Source organism: Eleutherodactylus coqui, chromosome 2 (assembly GCF_035609145.1).
Source record: "Eleutherodactylus coqui strain aEleCoq1 chromosome 2, aEleCoq1.hap1, whole genome shotgun sequence".
Lineage (NCBI taxonomy): Eukaryota > Metazoa > Chordata > Amphibia > Anura > Eleutherodactylidae > Eleutherodactylus > Eleutherodactylus coqui.
The window spans coordinates 213,311,330-213,334,963 of NC_089838.1; the positions used below are offsets into that span (position 1 = coordinate 213,311,330).

General features: G+C 40.9%; 1 protein-coding gene across 1 annotated transcript in view; it reads right to left on the reverse strand.

Moving 5' to 3' along the window:
* Nucleotides 1-639: 639 nt before the first annotated feature.
* Nucleotides 640-23,634, reverse strand: part of MAN2C1 (mannosidase alpha class 2C member 1) — a 48,763-nt gene continuing 25,768 nt past the window's right edge. The window contains exons 13-26 of the mRNA XM_066592459.1: nucleotides 21,894-22,017; nucleotides 20,249-20,370; nucleotides 18,869-18,954; nucleotides 18,487-18,636; nucleotides 17,181-17,263; nucleotides 12,406-12,500; nucleotides 11,534-11,638; nucleotides 11,293-11,449; nucleotides 8,280-8,423; nucleotides 8,018-8,127; nucleotides 7,223-7,302; nucleotides 6,731-6,876; nucleotides 3,567-3,670; nucleotides 640-1,006 (exon numbers count right to left, since the gene is read on the reverse strand). Coding sequence (XP_066448556.1) covers nucleotides 889-1,006; nucleotides 3,567-3,670; nucleotides 6,731-6,876; nucleotides 7,223-7,302; nucleotides 8,018-8,127; nucleotides 8,280-8,423; nucleotides 11,293-11,449; nucleotides 11,534-11,638; nucleotides 12,406-12,500; nucleotides 17,181-17,263; nucleotides 18,487-18,636; nucleotides 18,869-18,954; nucleotides 20,249-20,370; nucleotides 21,894-22,017 — 1,624 coding nt within the window. The 3' untranslated portion in view covers nucleotides 640-888. The remainder of the gene's footprint in view (nucleotides 1,007-3,566; nucleotides 3,671-6,730; nucleotides 6,877-7,222; nucleotides 7,303-8,017; nucleotides 8,128-8,279; nucleotides 8,424-11,292; nucleotides 11,450-11,533; nucleotides 11,639-12,405; nucleotides 12,501-17,180; nucleotides 17,264-18,486; nucleotides 18,637-18,868; nucleotides 18,955-20,248; nucleotides 20,371-21,893; nucleotides 22,018-23,634) is intronic.

Genomic DNA, 23,634 nt, shown 5'->3' on the forward strand with positions numbered 1-23,634 from the left:
GCTTTGGGAACAGGAGTAAATAAAAAAAAAAAAAAAAAAAAAAGATAGATATCGAAGTAATATACGTCAGATTCAGTTAATTTTTGCTGCTTTCCTGTTGCAATTGTGTGCAATATGTTCCTATTTTCATTCCCTTCCTCTTGATAGGTGCTGCTCCAACGCTACAAAATCTGAGACTGTCGGGTTGGGAGCTGTGATGCTTTAAAATTGAATGGCCCAGGAGTAATTGCTTCTCGCCGCAGAGCTTGGCTTAATTTAAATCTCTCAGTAGTTGAGGAAAAATACCCTTTAAAAATGGTGGAGTCTAGAACGGTCAGCAGTAAACTGGAATATGCTATAGGTTTCATCAATAACCCCAAAATCACCCTGGCCGACCCAAATGGCCAAGCAGCAGAGTGAAGTAAATTGTAATTTGACTATACTCACCTATTAAGTTTCCGTTTTCCAGAGTTGGACAGAAGTATCTTTTAGATATCATTAACACTAAAGTAATAAATTGTTTTAGCAAGAGAATCCTGATATGGATTCATGGATCTGGGGCTCGGATGCTCCAAAAGGGAAAAGGTAAACAGTCCTTTCTATATAAAAATGACAATTAAATGAAAAACACAACATGAAAATCTGAGCAGTCGGTCTGTGTTCTGTATAAATTTGCTTTATTGAATATCTGATAATTGCAGTGTACAAAAATAATATGCAGTTGACCGATTGTGTTACGAACTGCAACACTTCCAGTCACAGGATAATCCCATAATTGTTTTATAGACTTTACTATACTGTCAGAATCCGGAGAAGAGATTTCATGAATTTTAATGGAAGCCCTTGACATATAATACCAGATCTAAGAAGACATGAATCACTTGGAATATTCTAGTGTTTAGTAAGAAGCTATATCTGCAGAACCAAGAGAAGCGATAGCACCTTGAATGGGGTAAAGGAAAGTTTCAGGCCTTGGTCCTCGAACACAAGTGGCTGGTCGCACTGTGGATGTTCCAGGAGGTCACACCTGAGACAAGAACAATAGCTTTAAACAATACTGATACTCTGGCAGGTTACATTGTGGCCCATTTGGACAAGTAGGCACCAAAATAATGCAGAGAAGTGAACTTTATTGTAGTTTAATGTATCTATGCAACAGGTACCTTAGTTTATATTAGGTATTGCAGGGCTGTAAAGTTATTATCACAAACATAAGAAAAACTATCAATGTAACAGTTTTGTTAGGTTTATTCTTATATAACAGTACATATTTCAGGGTTTTTCCAGTTGTAAGCTACTGATGACTTATCCTTAAGATGGGTCACAATAGGAGATCGGCGGGGCTCTACAAAATGGGACCCCAACTAATCAATAGTTTGTCAGGCCAGTGCTCTTTATGCACTAAGCCGATTCCTTAGGAAGCTGACAGCTCCGTTCTCACCACAATGGCTAGGCCTGGGGTTTCAGGCAAAGTTCACAATCACGTAAATTAACCTTTTATGAGTCAAACTAGACGCTTGCTGTTGGTACACATGGGGTTTAATGGTCTTGTAATTTTTTCAGGTGGACGTACTGCAGACTAAGGGTGCATTCACACGAACGTATATCGGCTTGGTTTTCACGCTGAGCCGATATACGACCTCCTCGTGTGCAGGGGGGGGGGGGGGGGGAGGATGGAAGAGCCAGGGGCAGGAACTGAGGCTCCCGCTCCCTCTCTGCCTCCTCTCCGCCCCTCTGCACTAGTTGCAATGAGAGGAGGCGGGATGGGGGCGGGGCTAAAGGGCGCAAATTAGCCCCGCCCCATCCCGCCTCTCCCCATTGCAAATAGTGCAGAGGGGCGGAGAGGAGGCAGAGAGGGGGCGGGAGCTCAGTTCCTGCTCCTGGCTCTTCCATCCTCCCCCCCCCCCCCCCCTGCACACGAGGAGGACGTATATTGGCTCGGCGTGAAAACCGAGCCGATATACGTTCGTGTGAATGCACCCTTAAAGTGTGGATCAACAACACAGGAGGGTAACAGGCTGAACTAGATTGACATAGTAACATAGTATGTAAGGCCGAATGAAGACAATGTCCTAGTCAGGAAAGGTTAATGTGGAAGTCTTGTCAGATGGAGGTGAAGACATTACTCTAAAGTAATTGGAATTACCTGTATTGTATCCACTTATCTAGTCTGCAGAGTGCCTGGGCAGAACTGGTATCGACCACTAAGTAGTCACTGTATGGTGGCTTTATGCAACACACTATCACAGACCCCATTTTGTATAATTTTTCCTTTTTTCAGAACTACGCACACCAATACGTCAATAGCTAAATATCTTCAACTATGTTGCCTCAGACCTTAGAATCCTAACACAGTTTTGGGGGTGGACTACACCCCTACTTATCAGGTCTAAGAGAGCTATTCAATAATGTATGCAGTTTGGATTGTGTAACCTGGGGAGAGATTCTCTTTAAACATACATATTGTATTGTTCAGAAGAGCGGGTCCTCCTAGGACTCAAGTTCTCCCATTGAAACTAATGGAGTGGTGGTGCGCATGTATGAGTACTGCACCATTCATTTGGGAATGCTCTGGTTTTCAGGTAGGCTTTTGTGTAGACAGACCTTCAGTATGACTCATTTACTAAAGATAGATTTCTAACAAGAAGTGTATCAGAAAAAAAAATGTCAGGTTTGACCAGACAAATTTATGAATAGGGCTTGTAATGAATATAGTGCACAATTCCAAGAAGACACTGGCCCATTGTCTGTAGGATGCTGCAATAATAATAAACTCAAATTAGTCACAGCTGAGTACCCGAAGGAGAAGGGAGAAGCAGTTTTTATCCGCTCCTGCCCTCCCCCTTTCCCAGGTACATAGCGCTCAATGAAATAGACATAAAAAAGAAAATTACCAAAAGCAGATGCCAACCAAAACAGTTGCTGTATGTGCCCTGTAATCCGAAACTACACATATACTGTATCAAAATATCCAAAACAAAATGATGAAGCCATTCCCATACTTTATTTCATAATATACTCATTAAAAGAAAGAAAAAAGAAAAGAAAAAAACACACAACATTTTTTTTACCTTTTACCCCCAATAAAACTAAACACCGAAAAAAAGGGTCAGAGAAAAAAAAAAAATATATGAAAAAAAATTAGCCCTTTATGTCACGGGAAAAAAAGGCAGCAAAAATAATTTGGGTAGCTGAAGGAAAAAAAATAAGGTAGTAAAACCACCACATGGGTAAAATCCCTAAAAAGTGTCTGGTCCTTAAAGGATTAAAAGATAAGCAAGCAGCAATCACTTCAGAAGTGCCCAGGAACCCAACCAAAGGACAGATTTACTTTATCCAGAGCAGGTCTGAAAGCGAAAGCGGGGATGGGATTTCTTCTGCTAGAATGGCTTTTATACATAAGGCATCGACTCCTTTCCACTGCAGTGGTGAAAATGGCCGACAACATTTAAAAACAGGAATACTTTGGTCTACTATGCAATGATTGTGAATATACTAAATACATAAAGGCAGCACTGAGTTATTTCACATTAATATTCAGCAAGTTATACACCTATTAGTTTGTAATAAGCTTTGCATATACTCACAAGAAAACGTCTTTAACCGGGAGTGAGGTCTGCAGCCAGGTATCCACGGTGCTGCCATGACACTCATACAGCCGCAGGACCAGAGCATCCGGCCGCCTCTCTGCCTGCGAGAATATAAGAAGTGTTCAGATAATTAAAACTAAATGGAATCCCAGCTGTTAAAGGGGTTGTCCCGCAAATTAAAGTAAAGCTAAACACTTCTGTATGGTCATATACATGCACTTTGTAATATACATCGTGCATGAAATATGTGCCATACAGAAGTTATATACTTACCTACAGGGGGTCCCCCCCCCTGTGTTGGCGTCCCCGTTGCCATGGCGCTGACCAAAGTCCTCTTCTCCTCGCTGGAACCGTCGCGCTTGCGCAGAGACGAATCTTCTCCAGGATGGTCCGTGCACACAAGCTGCGTCCTGACTCCTCCCTCGGCCGTCCTCTTCTCCGCGTCATCGCGTTGCTCCGCCTCCGCCACGTGGTGCCGATCAGCCAATGTGGTGGCTGGAATCGGCAGTGGAGCGCACACTGCAGAAGAACACCCACGGTGCACCATGGGAGAAGACCCGCGGTGCACCGTGGGAGAAGACCCGCGGCGCCATCTTCAAAAAGAAGATTCTGCCACTGGAGAACAGCTGTCCGAGGTAAGTATCCTGGATGCCAGAAAAGGATTTACTGTGCATTTTCTGCCCTTTGGTTGCTAGGTCAAAGGGCAGAAATTTTTTTTTTTCATTTTGCCGCGGGACAACCCCTTTAATATTACTGCTATTCTGTTAACAGTACTATATATTAGTAATCACGTGAACTTTAAACCTAAGTGACCACATATAGAGGGGCATCCTGTATTCTTGCGCCATGTTCACAATTCTTATTTTCCTTTTAACATTTCCATCATTCTGGTGCTTATAGTCACTGTAATGTATAGCCAAGTACTGAAATGAATGTTGTATAGGATCCATTTTTTTTCCATAAATTTGATGTTCCTTTTTCAGTTCAAAGTAAATCTTATTTGTTGCAATTCACATAATATGTGCAATTATTAGAGCTTTATCCAAAAGGCATTCACATTTTTCTATTCTCCTTTATTGTCCAACTTTTACAGAGAGTTTAAAGAATATACCACATAGTATGGAAACCGTCCAAAGTTTACCCCATTTTCTTGTATATAAATCAATCTGGTTGTACTATGTGTATAATGGTGCGAGATAACCTGCTGACCTAGACATGGCTCAGCACCCAGGCAACTCCAAATAAAGCCAGGAGAAGGAAAAGTAAACCAGCACTGCATGTGAAGTAAGATACTTTATCCCATCCATTGGAATCAGCAGCACATGCAAAGAAGCAATAGCAAGAGAATAAGCAATATACACAGAGGACTGGTAGTTAACGCGTTTCAGGCTTGGTGGTCAAGGATAAGGACTTCCAAGGCAGAAACATGCTGACCGTAGTTCTCTACATGCCAATCCCCGTGTATATGCTGATCCCGGAGCTTCTTCACACATGCTGCTGATTTTAATGGATAGAATAGAGAATTTGAAATGTTACTTCATGCCCGATGCTCGGATTCCTCCTTTTCGTTGTCTTATTGTATTATTGATTATTAAGCTTTCCAGGTATTTCCTTTCAAGGTTTCATTGCACTACGGATATAAGAACTCCTGCAAGATCTACAAAGCTCATTGAGCAGTTAACATAGGTGCATTATTCTTGTACAGTTGCTAACAAGTGACATTACAAGCAACCTCTGAAAAACACACCTGTAACCATTTCCCCATGAAAACTCTTCCTGTAATGTGCTTTAGTGATAGTGTTATCATAGGATCCATTCACATCATTGTTCACATCCTAAAACAACTGGAATCGCAACAACTGGGAGATGGACCATAAACGGTTATCCTTTCTTGAGAAACAGGTACGACAAGCCACCACACCAACCTGTTATCTAGGACGATGCTGCCAGATGATCTACTTGATCATCACCCCTGTGAATCCCTTATCATCCTGGCTGACAGGTTAGAAAAAAAAGTGGGTGCCTAATGTCTCACAACTCGTTCCCATTAACCCTTTCCAGTCTGGGCCGTCGTCTCACATTAAGATTTCTCTTTATAGCTCTGACGTCGGAGCGTTGTCCTGTATACTGTAACATACATATGCAGAACAGTCTCTGATGTCGGAGCGTTGTCCTGCATACTGTTAGAAACATGTGTCGGCCCTCGTCAGACATCGGAGCTATTCAGGGAAATCTTGGACGAGGGCCAACAATGGCTTGGAAATTGTTAATTTTCCAAAATTTGCTAATAAAATCATAACACCCGTCAATTTTTATGTGTTTCAGTTGACTAATTACACAGAAACAGGGCTTGGATCTATATAACGTCCATTTGAATTTGCTGATACCACGCGAAGAGGAGGAAGTGTTGGCGTAAGCACACAGAAATGCGCTTCTTTAGGCCCATTTACTGAGTGACCGTTTCGAGCGGCCACTTTGTATAACCTCTTAAGTAGCTAATTAGCTACTTAAAGAGGTTATTACCGTGTAAATGAAGGCGAAGCGGGACACAGCTGATAACTCAGAGAACAGCAGGAGCGCTGACAGCTGCTTTGTTATCGGAGCTATCAGCTGGTATCCCGCTCAAAACTTTCCCGCTGATAAGGCTCATCTCTGACTCTTAGCTTGCTAAAAGTTAGCGATGAATAAAGAGTGCACAATGGCCGTGCGTTTAGACACAGTGATTATTGCTCAATAGATGGCTTTTGAGAGATAATCGGTGTCTCTAAATGGGCCGTTACGTGTAACTTTAATTGCTTATAAATTGACACAGGAATAAATAAACTACCATTTTTTCCACATGCATAAAACATGTTAAAAGGAGATTTATACAGAACTTTGGAAATTGCATTATTTCAGCAATTTGCCCCACTGGGGTATAGGAAATGAAGTTATGCTAAAAAGAAAAAAAAGGCAACAAATTCACTAGCTATTAAAAAAATATCTATTTCATTACGGTCCATAAAAAGAGCCCCTATATTCTGCAGCGCTTCTTACACCGAAGATCATTTTACAAATTCCGTAAGATAGCATTAGAAAAAGGTGAAAGCAGACCTGACCAGGCAAGTTTATGTGCCAACAATTTATAGCACTAATGGGATGAAAAGACAAAGTGTACTTACTAGTTTGACAGCCTCCAACACTACAGCTGGAGAAAGCACAGTAAAAGCACTCCAGGACTTCTGCTGTGTAGGTAGCATTGAGGTAGTAAGAAGGGGCATGCAGAAGTTATATGCACTCTGAATTACACCAGCTTCTTGAAATGATCCTGACAGGAAGATACAATGTGATAAATATATATTATATCCAGAGAGAAAAGAAGAACAAAACAATATAGCATGGTAAAATCCAAAGCGATACAGATACTGCCCTGTTAGAGTCCATAGCCTCATAGTCACAAGACCGTGGATCTCGGCACTGAGTCAGTGTGACACCCTAAATTATCCATTACTACAAATACAATGCTCGAAGTTAAAAGGCTTTGACCATCTCATTAATTTCAATGGAAAGGAAGGCACTAATTATCATTAATAAATGGAATATCTGTAACTATGACATAGCAATTTAGGTCAGCTATCAATAATAAAATACTTATGTTATAACGAGATACATACTCTCATGAGGCATAAATGCATAGGAAAACTCGTGATGTCCAATATCAGCAGTGGCATCAGGAGATTTTGGAGCTCTAAGTCTAATAAAACATACAAAACACAGATTATAAAATAGTGAATTAGACTCCTCGAATATCAGTTTCTTATCGTATGGGTTATTAAGTCAGAAATGTTGTGTGCTTAGGACTCGTTTACATAGTTCCAAGATGTTATGGGCCGTGGTTGCAGCACAGAGATGCCCTATGCCTTCCTTGTACCTCGTATTTCAAAATGGATTGCAGCATACAAGGGGGTGAAATCTGTGATCTCTGCTTTTAGATCACAAGTTTGGCTGTGTGTTACAGCCCTTGTAATGCTCCTAAAGGCTAAAGCACAGCCATGTCTGCAAGATCACAATGATGAAAGAGTAGCGACTTCTGGAGTAATGGGTCATTTACATGGGATGAGCTGTCGAGCAAACGATGCCACACAGGTCGTTCCAGGGATACTTGCTCCTGTGCTGTTACTGGCACTGATTACAGCGCTGTGGGAATGGAAGGGGGAGCGTTCAGTTTTTTGCATGCAGAAAGTTGACAACTGAACAGTTCTTGTTCAGTCACTGCATGCATTTACATGGGGCAATTATCGTTCAAATTCCATGCAGCATGCAAATGTGAACGATAATTGTCCCGTGTAAAAGGGCCATCAGGGTCCAGCAGCTGTGCTAACCAGGGAGGGAACATTTCCATTTACCTGAAACACAAATTTTACATTTCAAGAGACAAAGAGATTAGAAAAATACCGACAATGACTCACAAGGAAAGGCTGAGAACATTCCCAAGTACTGAACAACCATATTTGCAGTCATTTAGAACTGCTACTCCAAAGCCGTGTTCTGACAGATCCATCCATCGATGTGCCCAAACCTGCAAAGCAAACACAAAAAGCTCACAATAAGGGCTTTCTCAAACGAATGTGTTGGTATAGTCTATTCCGGGTTTTGCACGCGGAATGTGCTGTACCAATCGTCCATAAGTGGCTAACATGCCGAGTACTAGAAGCAAAAAAAAGAACCAACCTCATATCGGGCCCAGTCCCAAGAAGTATTGCGATGAGTAGGTCTCTGTAAATGTCCAAACTGGATCTCATATGTTGCATTTGTACTGTGAACTGTAGTAGGCAATTCAACTTTCAAAAACTTATGATCTTCCCTCCAGGTCACCTGCAGCAAAACATGAAAATATCTATGATATACTGTATCTATATATATGAACTAAACGAAACAGGAAAGAGGAATCTATACCATAAAATGTCCCTGATCTACAATAATGTGTGGATGGCCAAGGATACAGATTCCAACAATGTAATTCCTATTTGTGAACTCCCGTTCACTCCCCTATAGTAAGCCAGTCAATGCTCTATTGTAATGGATTTCTATAACTCCCAAGTTATACACAACTCTGTATAAAAAAAATCAAAGATAACATGAGATATCAAATACAGATGATTGTGTTATAATATGGGGTACCACATGGGCCTAGCGTTGTTTATATATTTTTAAATGATCTAGAGGAGGGGAAACTGATCAAATTTGTTGATGACAAAGCTAGGAGAGACAGCTAACAATGGAGAAGAGAGGATTCAAAAATAGCTGGACAAGCTTAAACATTGGGCAGTGGGCAGTGACTAACAGAATGGTATTTAACTGGGGAAAATGCAAAGCCCTACATCTGGGCAAGAAAAATGAAAAAAGCACATACAGAATGGGAGGAATTGGGCTAAGCAGCAGCACATGTGAAAAAGACTTGGGTATACTAATAGATCACAGACTGAGCATGAGTCAAAAATGTGATGCAGCAGCAAAAAGGCAAACGCAGTTCTGGGATGTATTAAGAGAAGCATAGAGTTTAGATCACATGAAATAATTATCAAATGCATTGCATTTGGTGCATCTGGAACACTATGATATAACCCATAGAGGGATATTAAATATAGTTGAAGGGGTTTTCCCACCTAAAACAAGACGACACATTGTGGAGTCCAAATACTGGAAAATAACTGATGATCCCTAGAACACTAGGGCGCTTTACTACCCCACACACTGATACATCCACCTCAGTGCTGAGGAGCAAGTGCAAAACAGCCCCTTTATCTTTAAGGGTATGTACACACATTGTGAAAATGATGCAGATTCTTTGCAGTGGCATTGACTTATGAAAACCCCCACTATATTACAGTAGCAGAAAAGTAAATGGAATGTAGAGAAATCCCACTACTATGTGGCTGAAAACAGCCACATGGCAAATTGACCTGCGATTCAGATTATAAATCCAGAGCATGACAATTTATGCTGTGGATATTGAGTGTGGATTTCACCTCTTCAATAACGGGGCGAAATCCACACCAAAATCTGATTTAAAATCCACTATGTGTGCAGCACTCTACTTGATAAAAGCAGAGGATATATGGCCCCTTTGCTCTCCAGGGTTAGGTGGTCCAAGCAGTTAAACGCCGAGTATCAGAGATTGATGACACATCCTAGCATATGGCACAAACAGGAACCCCTAACTGTTTAAAGATGAACTAGTAATTATTAGGAAATTATAGTGTTTCTGGTGACACAATGCGCCACACAGCTCTACTAAATGGTACGTGCATTATGATCCCCACACATCACACACACAGCAGCTTGATTACCACACAAGACAACCACAGCTTGGCTCCTCCCACAGCAGTGACATCACCACAGGTCCTTCAGCCCACCAGATCTCTGTGGTGGAGGTAGGTCAGTGTGTTTTGTCAGGACTGCTGAGTTGTGTCTCACATAATAGCGGTTTAGTTGTATTCTCATTTTGTTATTTTTGTCTTCTCCTTTTAAAGAGCCCCAACTGTGTTGTTCTTCTGTCAGTCAGACAGTGTTTTATATATGCTGTTGGACCTTCAATGACGTTCTCAGGGGGCGGAATGATGACATCACCAGGGGTGAAGCATAAGAATCAGACAGACAGACACACATATAGACAAGTTGTCGTTAGTAGTTTGATTGTTGCGCAGTTCAGTTAAAGGGGTTGTCTGAATTATGAGAGGGCATCTCACCCCACAGTGTAAGACAAAAAAGTAACTTATACTTTCCCCAACCCGTTCGTCTCATGCCACAGCAGCTCCGGTCTCTGCTGTGCTGTTTATCAGACTGGAGCCGGCGACAGGGGTTGAGCGAGGATTATCAGCAGTTATATTGTATACCACAGGGGACCTGGTGATAAAATGCTCTTTCATAACTCTGACAACCCATTTAATGTACATCAGCCATCTATCGTTCTTTTCAGCATACCATTTTTTCCTCCATTTTAACCATACTGCCCTATTCTTAACAATCAATAAAAACTGGTGGCAATAAAGAAGTTAAAGCTGGGGGGGGGGGGGGGAAATAAAAAAAAATTAAAATCGATGCAATTCTTATATTAATTTTTTACTATCCCCTCATATTGCAATATAAGTAGATCCCCTGTGCTTTTCTGTGATGTTCAAGTACATTAATATTATGTGTGCAAATTTGTTAAATCCTAGCATTAGGTCAACACTTTGAGAAGAAAAATGTTGTAGGGTTAATTTCTACAACATATAACAACCCTGAGAATGAGGTGGACACAAGGCTGTAGCCTTTTCACTGTTTTTCTATGTACAAAGGAGCTGCCACCCAGCTGTACAAAATACTGCAGCCGGTCCCAATCAGCAGAATGGAGCTGTTCATTGTAGCTCCCGAGCATAGCGAGTGGCTGAAGTGCTGCAGTGCTGAATCAGTGCTGTGGCCCCTCCATTCTCAGACTTTGTAGGGTATCAGAACATGGCAAATCTTAGCTATATGCTATCATTTTATAAATACAATGTGATTGTTCCCAGCAAGACAAACCACGTAATCTTGTAGATATAATAGATTAGGGGAATAGATTGTGGGAACAATCACATTTTGCTCTACTGCCTAACACGGTACTAAACCTTTGTTTATAAATATACTAATACTCCTTTAACTGTACAGATGTATTTTTCTCCAATACTTTCTCTTCAGTGTTGTATTTTGCTAGCTACATTACCTTAGTATTAAACCTGATGTATGGACTGGAAGCCTCGAGGATTATCTCTTGCACAATGGTACTATTATCACTGATTTTCAAACTAAACATCACAACTCCTCTCAGCCCTCCATTATTACGGATCTCTAGTTTTGTCAAGACACTTGTTACAGGTTTCCTGCAATGAGAACATTACAGAATAAATGTCAGAATAGAGTAACAAGGGGTGTAAGTGACCCAAACAAGACTAAATCAAAGTTACCTAGTCTCAAGGTGATAGTCCATCACATCCCAGGCGTCCCAGTATAAGGGAATGTCCTGAAACATCACAAACTGGTTCCCATAACAAGTTTTGGGGATGCACTCCCTGGAACAAGAGTCATAAAGTTAAATTAAATGCACGGATAGAAAATATTTGAAGTAATCTGTAAGTCAAAATGCAGACTAGATCAATAGACTAAAAAAAGCACTACAGCACTACTACAAACAAATATCTGAATAAAATTACATAACTAGTGCAAGGTTCTTAGCTCGCATTTTGATCAAAATATGTGAGCCCATATGCCATGTCAAGGTATCCTTACTTAGATGGGACCCTACACTGACGGACTCGCCTCTATTTAGGCCTACACCTCCAAATGCATTCAGGGAAAGTAGGATCCAGTTATAAACTCTAATTAAAAGTCTAGGGACAGACGGAGAAATTTCCTACAAATTACTTAAAATGTGCGAGTGTTTTTGCTTGTACTATATTGTCATAGCCATCGCATATGTGCATCTGCCTATTTCATTCATTTGTAGGAATTTTCCCCATCAGTTCCAAGACGGCTAGTGAGGATCAATAAAGTACCCTTAATGTTTGTTCTTTATTATTTTTATGCCTGCTCAGTCTCATATGGAATATCCGTTTCTTGTTAACTAACAAAATGCTAAATACAGTAATTAGTGGCACTAAACTGCTAAGTGAGGAACATTAAGTCCTGATGTGGCAGTTACCAGAAACATTATTGCTATAGGTACCAGCCCATACCCAACTTATGAACTATTGCCAATAACCATGCAGTTTACCTGCCCATTGATATGGTGTTTGGGCTATACAACCTTTAATCAAGGAATTACTGTAAACTGCCTTACCTGTTACAAGATAATAGCTTTAGAGATGTCAAACGACCCATTACATCAATGTTGACCTGAAGAATTCCATTCTCCATGGTTACAGAACCATCATCCTGAAAAGACAGTAAATTAAAAAGATTGAATATTAAATATAAAACATAAAATTGTAACTCATGGAAGTAGCTGATAACATCAGTCATATACATGTTACACAAACCTTCCTGAAGGTTCAACAGAACTGCAGCTCTGCAAGTATCATGGGGTAAACATTTTTCTGAATCTACTGTCAGTAACCACAATGAAGAACACCGGACCTTGTGCTGAGAACTGGGGACAATGAATTGTATTGAACCACAGAATAAAGTTGGCATGGATTTTGAAATTAAACTTTGACACCAATTTTAGTCCCTGAGGGGAACTTGAGCATGTGATTGTTTAATCGCTAGGCTAGTACACTGCATTGCTTATGTAGTGCATTCTACTAAGCCTATGACAGCAGCCTAATAGACTTCGCAGGAGACCGAGTTACATGGCAGACATGGAGGCCTTTGTCAGGCTTTCAGCTGCAGTGGGAACCCATTGTTACCTTGCGATCACATTGCAGAATGCTGATGGGTGACAGAAAAAGCCCCCTCCCCGTGTCATCATTTTACATGCTGCAGTTGCCATTGATTGAAGCATGTAAGGAGTTAAACTGCCAGCATCTGAGGTTTCTCCATTCCTGACTGTTAGAACAGGAGCCTGATTGTTAGTAGTCAATCAAGCCACCCCCTTAAAAATATGTACGTGCAATTTTAAAGCCTGTTACTGAGGTCAGTAAATAGGCATATTGCGGTCATGAAGGGGTTACAGAGCAGACTGTGATGCTACTAAGTGGTTTTGATTTACCGCATATTTTTTGGTTTATGATGTGGGCACACGCCACAGTTTCATTCTGTACTGTATAAAGGCTTGGTTAATAACCCCTGTGCACATTTAATAATAATAATAATAATAAATCTTTATTTATATAGCGCCAACATATTCCACAGCGCTTACAAGACAGGGAAAATAAAAATAAAACCATGGTTACATGAAGTAATCAATTGATAGAAACAGCAGGGGTGAGGGGTCCTGCTCCAATGAGCTTACATACTACAGATAATGGGGTGATACAGAAGGTAAAGGGTCTGGAGATGTGCACGGTATGGCGAGGTGGAGAGTGAGGGATGCTATACACATAGACAATGGTCAGACAGAAGCCGTGTGGGTGGTTGAATCGGTATGACTGTAGGGGCGGTTGATTACCGCTAGCAGGGATTGCAGTCAGTAGCACAGGGAGTATGTTATCAGGCAGAGTAAAGAGGGGTTTGGTTTAGGAGATATGGTATGCCTCCCTGAAGAGGTGTGCCTAAAGTTTTGTGTGTCAGGGATTGCCCTGATAGTTTAGGGTAGCGTGTTCTAGAGAAGTCTTGGAGGCAGGAATGAGAGGTTCGTATTAAAGCAGCACTTATCTGATTTCATTAGCTGAGCAGACGGAGTGGACTACCTTAGTACTAATCTGTGGAGTCTCATTATTGTGTAACTGTACCTTCTTATCACCAGGAAAAAAAATTGCGGCATGTCCTATGTTTTGGTGTTCCCTTGCTACTTCCCTGAAGTGATGCGAGCCAGTTTTAACACAAAAATGCTTCGCATAAGTGGGGAAAATCACATGTTGATGAGCGCAATTTTGGGCCGAGTTTCATGGCACGATATTGCAATCGCCAATGTGAAATTAACCGGTGATTAAAAATAGCATATTAGAGTCTCTCAGAAGCAAAGATGGTCAGAGGTTCACCAATCTGAAAAACTTTGTCTAAAAATTTAGGAACAATTTCAAAAAAAATTGTTCAACACAAGATTGCGACGTTTTTGAATATCCCACCATCCACAGTACATCCCCTTCACAGTTTAGACGTAAATTAAAATCAATTCCTTTTATTAGATAGCTTTAAAAAAACACAATAGAACAAAACGGGGCACTACAAATAACCCTCTAGATTGCCAGAGGTATATTGACCTTGATCAAAGGTGAGCGACTATAGCTACTTTATTAGTTTTATCGTACCCTTCTAATATTCAGAGAGGGCCGTGTATGTATACGATAATACAGTAGCTGTCGCTGTATCATAAAACTCAGGTCCGGGTAGAATCAAATTTATTTCTTACGCATCTCTTCCCATATTTTTAGTCTTATAATAAAGGTTGATCAAGCATTAGACTGGATACAGATGTCACAGCACCTAATCTTGCATCTTTTCCAATATCATAAGAGGGAAGGTTTGCGAATACAAAGGGTGTGTGCCTTTAATCTTGGCAGTACAAATCTATGATTCTTACTCCAAGTAAGGTTCAGATATATAGGGGCTCATCACCTCTTTGTATCAAAAAGTGTAGTGTCATACAGTTTCATTGGTGTTGAGAAAAACCCAGATTCTTTCCAATGGCTATTGATTAACCGTATGACCACGCATTAACTCAATAGATAGTGTTTACTATTTGTTTTATAGTTTCAATTGTAACATCCATAGTCTCCAATTTTAGTATTTTTTAATTTTGACGCGTTTCGCCGCTAGTTTAAGTGGGTCATCAGGAGATTGAGTATTGTTGTAACTTTAATTGCAATTTGATGCCCGTTCCAGAGTTTTATTAGCTCAATTTGGAGGAAATACTTTTACGTTACTCTGTCAGAGGCAATATAGGCAGTACAGATAGTTCTTTCCTAGTATAGGATTTATATATTCTTACAAGAGGACACCCTTTGATGTTTAGGTGGTTTCTATATATAGAGTCGGTATGAGATCTATATATTTTTCTGAGAGAGCAGTATTATGATGATCAGACTGCTGCTCTGTATAATATAGATCTACTACGGTCGGATGTTCTTTAGCATATCCAAGATTTGTATATTTGCAAGAGAGGACAACCTTTGATATATAGGCGATCTCTCTATGTGATACAAATCTAAGATCTATATATTTTATATTATTTTTATATGTAGATAACAGGTATCGGCTAGGAGTTCCCCAGCAAAAGCTAATGCAAGGCTGATTGGGGAACTCCTAGCCGATACCTGTTATCTACATATAAATTTGCAGCTGACTGCATATTGCTCAAAATATCAAGATCTGAACTTTATGGAGAGGCTGCCTGTTCACCACAGACCGCTCTCTCTCTAAAAAATAATATAAAATATATAGATCTTAGATTTGTATCACATAGAGAGATCGCCTATATATCAAAGGTTGTCCTCTCTTGCAAATATACAAATCTTGGATATGCTAAAGAACATCCGACCGTAGTAGATCTATATTATACAGAGCAGCAGTCTGATCATCATAATACTGCTCTCTCAGAAAAATATATAGATCTCATACCGACTCTATATATAGAGACCACCTAAACATCAAAGGGTGTCCTCTCGTAAGAATATATAAATCCTATACTAGGAAAGAACTATCTGTACTGCCTATATTGCCTCTGACAGAGTAACGTAAAAGTATTTCCTCCAAATTGAGCTAATAAAACTCTGGAACAGGCATCAAATTGCAATTAAAGTTACAACAATACTCAATTAATCTCCTGATGACCCGCTTAAACTAGCGGCGAAACGCGGCGAGGTTAAAAAAATACTAAAATTGGAGACTATGGATGTTACAATTGAAACTATAAAACAAATAGTAAACACTATCTATGGAGTAAATGCGTGGTCATACGGTTAATCAATAGCCATTGGAAAGAATCTGGGTTTTTCTCAACACCAATGAAACTGTATGACACTACACTTTTTGATACAAAGAGGTGATGAGCCCCTATATATCTGAACCTTACTTGGAGTAAGAATCATAGATTTGTACTGCCAAGATTAAAGGCACACACCCTTTGTATTCGCAAACCTTCCCTCTTATGATATTGGAAAAGATGCAAGATTAGGTGCTGTGACATCTGTATCCAGTCTAATGCTTGATCAATCTTTATTATAAGACTAAAAATATGGGAAGAGATGCGTAAGAAATAAATTTGATTCTACCCGGACCTGAGTTTTATGATACAGCGACAGCTACTGTATTATCGTATACATACACGGCCCTCTCTGAATATTAGAAGGGTACGATAAAACTAATAAAGTAGCTATAGTCGCTCACCTTTGATCAAGGTCAATATACCTCTGGCAATCTAGAGGGTTATTTGTAATGCCCCGTTTTGTTCTATTGTGGTTTTTTTTTAAGCTATCTAATAAAAGGAATTGATTTTAATTTATGTCTAAACTGTGAAGGGCTTTGACAAAGAAATTAGACTTTTTTTTGCCTCTGTGACTATACATCCACAGTACATCCTATCAAAAGATTCATAGAACCTGGAGAAACTCATGTGCACAAGGGAAGAGGCAAACTGTCAATACTGGATTCTTGAGATCTACAGGCCCTCAGGTGTCACTGCATTAAAAACAGGCATAATTCTATAATGCAAATAACTCTATGGACTAATGAATTCTTCCAATTCTTCTTACAGCTGTATCATGCAACAAAAAATGCATAAATCAACCCAATCCAGAAAGACAGACTTCTCAGTTTTTTTTCCATGAACTAGAAAAAGGTCTTGTTTTCAACTTCTGATATGTGTTCTGTGTTCCACTGTTTTATAAGGTTTTCAAAACATTGCATTCTTTTTCTCTTGACATCTACATTTTACACAGCAGACGAACTTTTTTGGAATTCGAGTTGTACATTCATTAATGTCAGAGCATGTTTTATCACTGAATCTGCACACACCTGCATGACAACCGTGACGGGGGAGGCTGGACTCACTTCTTCAGGTGTCACAGCATAGCCCATACTGGGCACTCTTACTAGTCCTTAAAAGACAAGAAAAACCAACATAGGATGGCAAAGTCAGTATGACCTGGGCAATATAACATGGTTACCACTGGAAGCTAGTGAAAGTTATGTGCTTCATAAAGTGCAACATGGATTGCTGCAATCTTGGAGTCTGGACCTTAAATGTGATACATAAATTGATTTTTTTTTGCATATATGCTACAAGTTAAGATGCGCTGTCATTTAGAATCCAAGCATATAGTATATTTGGCTTTATAACAGGGATGCACCACCTTATTGGGTCTCAGGGCCACATTGTGAGACTGATCCAATCCCTAAGGCCACAATAAAACTTATAGGGGTATTACCATCGGAGACACTTATAGCATATCAAAAGTACATGACGTAAATGTCTGGTAGTTGTAGGTTCTATTTCCAGGACTCCCACCTATTAGGCAAGGGTGGGAAAGGATCCTATTTTCCTGATATACGCACACACACGCGCGCGCACGCACACACACGCACAGATGATCTTTGCTACTGGTGGTCTGTCGAGGGCGTCCTGAGCTCAGTCGCCTTGTGTGTATGCCCTCACATACATTGGTCACACCTCCTAACAGTCTGGCCAGATCGGCCAAGGTTGCGGGCAGTAAATCAATACGACCACCCAGCTTCTCGCATACCAATAATGTGCCCCTCTCAAACTCTGTCACCTGGGCGTAGAGACGTCTAGTGGTCAATAAGCTCTACTCAATTGAGAAAAGAGGTCACTACACACAAGTAGCCTCTGAGCCTTTTTATAGGCCAAGGATGGAACATCTTTAAGGGCCTCAGGTGGCAAGATCGTTCATCTAATCACACCACAACTCTAATGATTTCTATATCTGCCTGAGATGTAACTGCATGCAGAGTTTTGCAGCAAAACAGCAACTCCTTATAGGTGGTTTGATTTTTTTTTTTTTCTTTACAAAGAGTGTATATGTCAGATTTGCCAACATAGACCTCTGATGGAGTGCTCCAAACATATGCCATGTATACTATAGGACACGTTTGGCCTCCCTCACGTGAATAGAGCTTTAAAGAAACATCTTGATATTCTGTGTATGCTAAAAATAGAGATCAAACGCAATGCGCATGGCTAATTAAACAGACAGTTAAATTTGTATTGCAAATGAGCAACTATGCATGCATGTATCAAAAATCAGCAGCCCTTCTCTATTTATGGCATACATGGAAACCATACTAAATATGACAAATTTACCCAAATGCTGCTCCTCGGATCCTGGTATGGAAATAATCTCTGTGCGCTCCCAAGGCAAAGTGTTTATTACGGTGAATGACTGGCTGGTTGTAGGCTTCAATAGTGACTGCATTGCTTCACTGAGAAGTTTGGCGGCTCCTGATCTGATTTCTGACAAAAAAAAAAAAAAAAGATAAAAGGATGTTAAATTTTAAAAAAGTGTGTTTTCACCATATGGGTTTATCTAAAAAGGTTATTTATTTACTAAGATAACCACTGTCATGAAAAACAGAGTCCCATCACTGTAACATGCAACAATCATTAGTAGTAGGATCCTGGTATTAGGGGTATAATGAGAAAACAGTAACACAGAAAACCGAGAGGCTGAAATACATTGTCTTACCTTCATAGTATTTCAGAGCATCTTCAACCACCAGCTGGATGCAGCTACCAGGTAGCACATCATGGAATTGATTCAAAAGCAGTAACCTTGACCATAAGTGAAGATGAAGAGTCACATCAACGTTACAGTATAACAATATCAATAAATTACATTCCCACTATACAATTAACATACAAATTAGGATAGATTGTTTGGGACAGAAATAAGCTCAGCTCATGAGAATATTGGGGTCGTGCTGGAAAATAATATATGTGAAAAGGACTAACACTTGTGTTTAGAAAAGTTAAGTTACACGTTCCTACTGAACTGGAAAAAACAGGCTATACGCCCCCCTCCCCTCCCAAAAAAGACTATTACAAAGAAAGGCTCTGGTTCATAAATCACTGTTCAGCCTCCGTTTGGAGGAAGCCTAGGAGGAATGGACTAGAAAAACCTTTTTTGGTGGAAGGGCAGAAAACCTGATGTGGTAGCCAGAAGTGACTAAATGCAGAGGAGGAGTTATGGCCTAGTCAAAACAGAAGTTGTGGGCTACATTTTTAGCTAAACATTCTGGAAAATAGTTGCTGCTTCAGTGGAGGAAGTCAAAAGGCTAGCAATCCTCCAGGGGTAAGCAGATATAAGGAAAGAAGGCAAAGCGGGGCAGAAGTCGCCCCAACCAAGAGCAGTGCGAAAAAGGAAGTGTATCACAAAGGGGGAACAGGGGCCCATGGGCTAATGTTTGCTAGCTGACGCACCCTGGTGTATCCCCAGATAGTAAAATGGAATCTGGCAACAGACCCTTGGGCTGGTGGGTGACAGAGGAGCTCTGGTGCTCATTCTGCTTAGCTCTGCTAAGCTGGGGTCTCAATGGTGCAGTAATCTCAACACCATTCACTCTGTTCCTGGGAGGATAACAGAGACAGCGTTGTTCCAGTTTCCTACTTTTAAAGGGAAAAAATAAATAAAACTAAAAGAAAAGGCAAAGCCCTGCTGTAATAGGTAGGAAGGTCTGCCTCCTATGGACACCAAGCTAAAAGGGATTTAGCTTAGTATCTGCCGGAGTATTATATTCTGGTAGGAGGAGCTGACATTCTTGTACTTTGTGTCAGCCTCGTAGTTATAACAGCTTACGCCTATGGTATCTGTGCCCCTCTAAAACACTAGTGAAAAATGGGAATGGATTATTACTTGACAGATTATCAGAAACTTGCAGCTGCCTTTAGGACGAAGCTTAGTGTTTGGTGGTGCCAAAAAAGTAAAAGATAAGCTGTGTTGTATGGGTTAGTATAAAAATTGATTGTAATTATACTGGAAGGTGCCTTGTAGAAAGAAATGCTGTATCAAATGACTGCAGCAATTATTTAATGTCAAGAATGAATGAAAAATAAAGGTTGACTGTACCTCCATATATGTTGAAGCTTAACAGTTGGGTAAATGAAATCCTTGTTCTGCACCAGGGCGACACAGCTGAGAAATTCCACATCATGCAGTAACTGCTCACATTGTCTGTTCCCTTTTTTGATCTAAAGAGCAAGTCAGTGGAAACCAATAAATGAATACCAAGAATGGTGTAATCAAGGAAAATTACCTAGTGAAAAGGGATCCTGTGGGTGTAAACAAAGTTATCGAAAGGGTTCCAAGGAGGAGGTCAAGAATCATTCTGACAAACGAGTGGCAAGGTCAAGAAAAATTGCAGCTGAATACAATGTTAGTGCTCCAAGGCCCCCTGTCCACGGCTGTTGCGAAATATCACTAGTGATATTCTGCAGTGGGGGATGAGAGAGGGGAGACCTGTCAGTTCTCTGTGGTGAGCCTATCTGACAGATAAGCTCACCACGGAGAATCGCGGCATGATGCGATTTGAATCCCGGACAGGGGGCTGCACTTTCCATAGCAACGCTATGGAAAGCGTGCACTGCGTTACCTGCGGCCGGATTATGGCCACGGATAACTTAATGCAAGAACGCCTGTGGACAGGCAGCCTAACACGTCTGAATGTACAACTCATCATTATTTGCATGGATGGCTTATAATGGCAAACAACCAGTTCGAGGCACGTTGCAGTTTTAGAAAAACAGAAAGACAAGACTCTAATGGGCAAAGTGTGCAAAAATTGGATCACCAAGCCATGGAAAAACATCACTTGGTCAGATGAATCTAAATTTTTCTTGCATCATGCTGATGGGAGGGTCAAAATTTGGCATAAGTGCCATGACCCTTTCTGTCAGTTGCTGAGAGCATGTCACCATCTTCATCTAATTTGCAGTAAATGCAAGAAATTAGCCTGTTCTCATGGACCAATATTTTTGCTGAATAAATTGAACACCTAGTCGAATCTATAGCACAATGAATTGCTGCAGTTCTGAACACAAGAGGAAATCCAACGCACTACTAAATGGGTGTTTGTAATAAAGTTGACTGTTAGTTCATGTCACAAATCTGTTGCTACTGGACGCGGTTCTTGAGAAGGACAAACGATCCTCATCCATGGCTTTGCATATGCCCTATTTTAGGGTTTTTCAAACCTTTTCTACTGGAGCCTCACCAAAAACTAAAATAATGGGTGGGCCTCACCGTCAGTGGTGGAAGTCCATGCAAAATTTAAACTACCTCCCCAGCTATGCTGCACCAGCATTCATTGGGTGCCCCACAGTTTGAGAAGTACTGCCCTATACACATACCACAAAGAACATGATGTCATAAGGATAATATGTTATGACATGGCCGCAACTTTTGGATAGAAGTGGATATGAGATACACATGCAAGTATCAAGAAACTGTTTTACATGGAGTATTTCCCCGTGTGCTTATCTTCACAAACTACAAAGCATCATTGAAACTATACATGGCATTCAGCTATACTGATCTAGTATATCCAACCCGAAGAGCAGATTAAAATATAGTCTTACCACTGGCCTGCACTTGCAAACTAAAGCATGAATAACACGGTTGTTTTAAGTTTAATCCAATGATTTGAATGTAGTGAATAAAAACAGATCAAACAAACGATTTATGCGCCAACAATTCCCATGAAGAATGCAGTCACCTGAGCTTGTGTTGTGTAGGTCCCATTGTGCAGCTCCAGAAAGAGTTCTCCAACCCAGGTGCAGAGCTGAGAAGTATCCCTCTCCAAAGTAGAAAAGAACCGATCGGGGGTTGAGAGCTGAACTCTATTGTATGAAAACAAGAGATGGTAACTTGGGACAGGTAAGATTAAAGAAAATGAACTACGATAATGAGAGATCCCTAATATTTCTGGAGAATCCTAATACATTTAGCGAGGTTGTGAGTTACCACATTAACTAGTTTATGGTGTTTTTATTGCTTAAACTTTTTTTTTTCTTAAAGGGGTTGTCCCGCGCCGAAACAGGTTTTTTTTTTTTTTTAACCCCCCCCCCGTTCGGCGCGAGACAACCCCGATGCAGGGGTTAAAAAAACAACCCGCACAGCGCTTACCTGAATCCCGGCGGTCCGGCGTCTTCATACTTACCTGCTGAAGATGGCCGCCGGGATCCTCTGTCTCCGTGGACCGCAGGGCTTCTGTGCGGTCCATTGCCGATTCCAGCCTCCTGATTGGCTGGAATCGGCACGTGACGGGGCGGAGCTACACGGAGCCGGCATTCTACACCAGCGGCCCCATAGAAGACTGCAGAAGACCCGGACTGCGCAAGCGCGGCTAATTTGGCCATCGGAGGGCGAAAATTAGTCGGCTCCATGGGAACGAGGACGCCAGCAACGGAGCAGGCAAGTATAAAACTTTTTATAACTTCTGTATGGCTCATAATTAATGCACAATGTACATTACAAAGTGCATTAATATGGCCATACAGAAGTGTATAGACCCACTTACTGCCGCGGGACAACCCCTTTAAGACAAGTCAAAAGGAAAGTGTAATACAACTAATAGGACATACAATAAGTAGGTATAGTTAGCATAATTAGGAAGTTTTGAGTTTCTTATATTACAGGTCTCCCAACAATGAGCTGATGGTGAGGGGTCCCAAAACCATAAAACCCTACAATCACATGCTATCACCAAGGGAAAGGGCTAAGTGCTCATGTCTCTACAGCCATATAAAGTTTTACATGAAGTCTATTAAATCAGTCTGTGTAAAGCAAACATAAGCTGGGTTTTCCATAGATGGAGCCATCCTTTGCAGCAGCACTACACTCTGGCTAATGGAGGGGCTCCTGATTGGGGAACCCCTCTATAGCATCTGCATGTCCCAACACAATATATGGATAGGTGTTGCCTTAGGCCGGTCTCACATGATCAGATTTCAATTGCGGAATCCGTGATCGTCACCTGCGTAAACGATCCGCGGTATTCTGCACATATTGAAAAAATAGAACATTCCCATATCAGCTCAGATGAGTGGCTAGTGATTGCGATTTCCACGAGCGGATTTAAAATCGCAGTAAGTTATATTTTTGTGCGGACTCCACCCAAATGGCTTCTGTTGAAGTCAATGGAAACCATCCGACCTGCGTCCCATCCGCAAATGACATTGACAATAAGCTGACAGTACCTGCATAATCTCCTAGCGACGGCACAGTAAATACAAGTTTTTTTTGTTTTTCTAAATCTCTACTGCACATGACCAACGGCAAGCGTCCACAGTCAACCGCAGTGTTGAAGAAATGACAGGTATTTGGGGGTCGTCGGCAGAGCCGGATTCTGCTGTGGGCTTCCGCACAGGGAATCCGTATCGCCCCTATAAGAGCGGCCTAAGGCCTCCTGTCCACGGGGAAAATCAGGCCCGCCGCGGATTCTGCATGTAGAATCT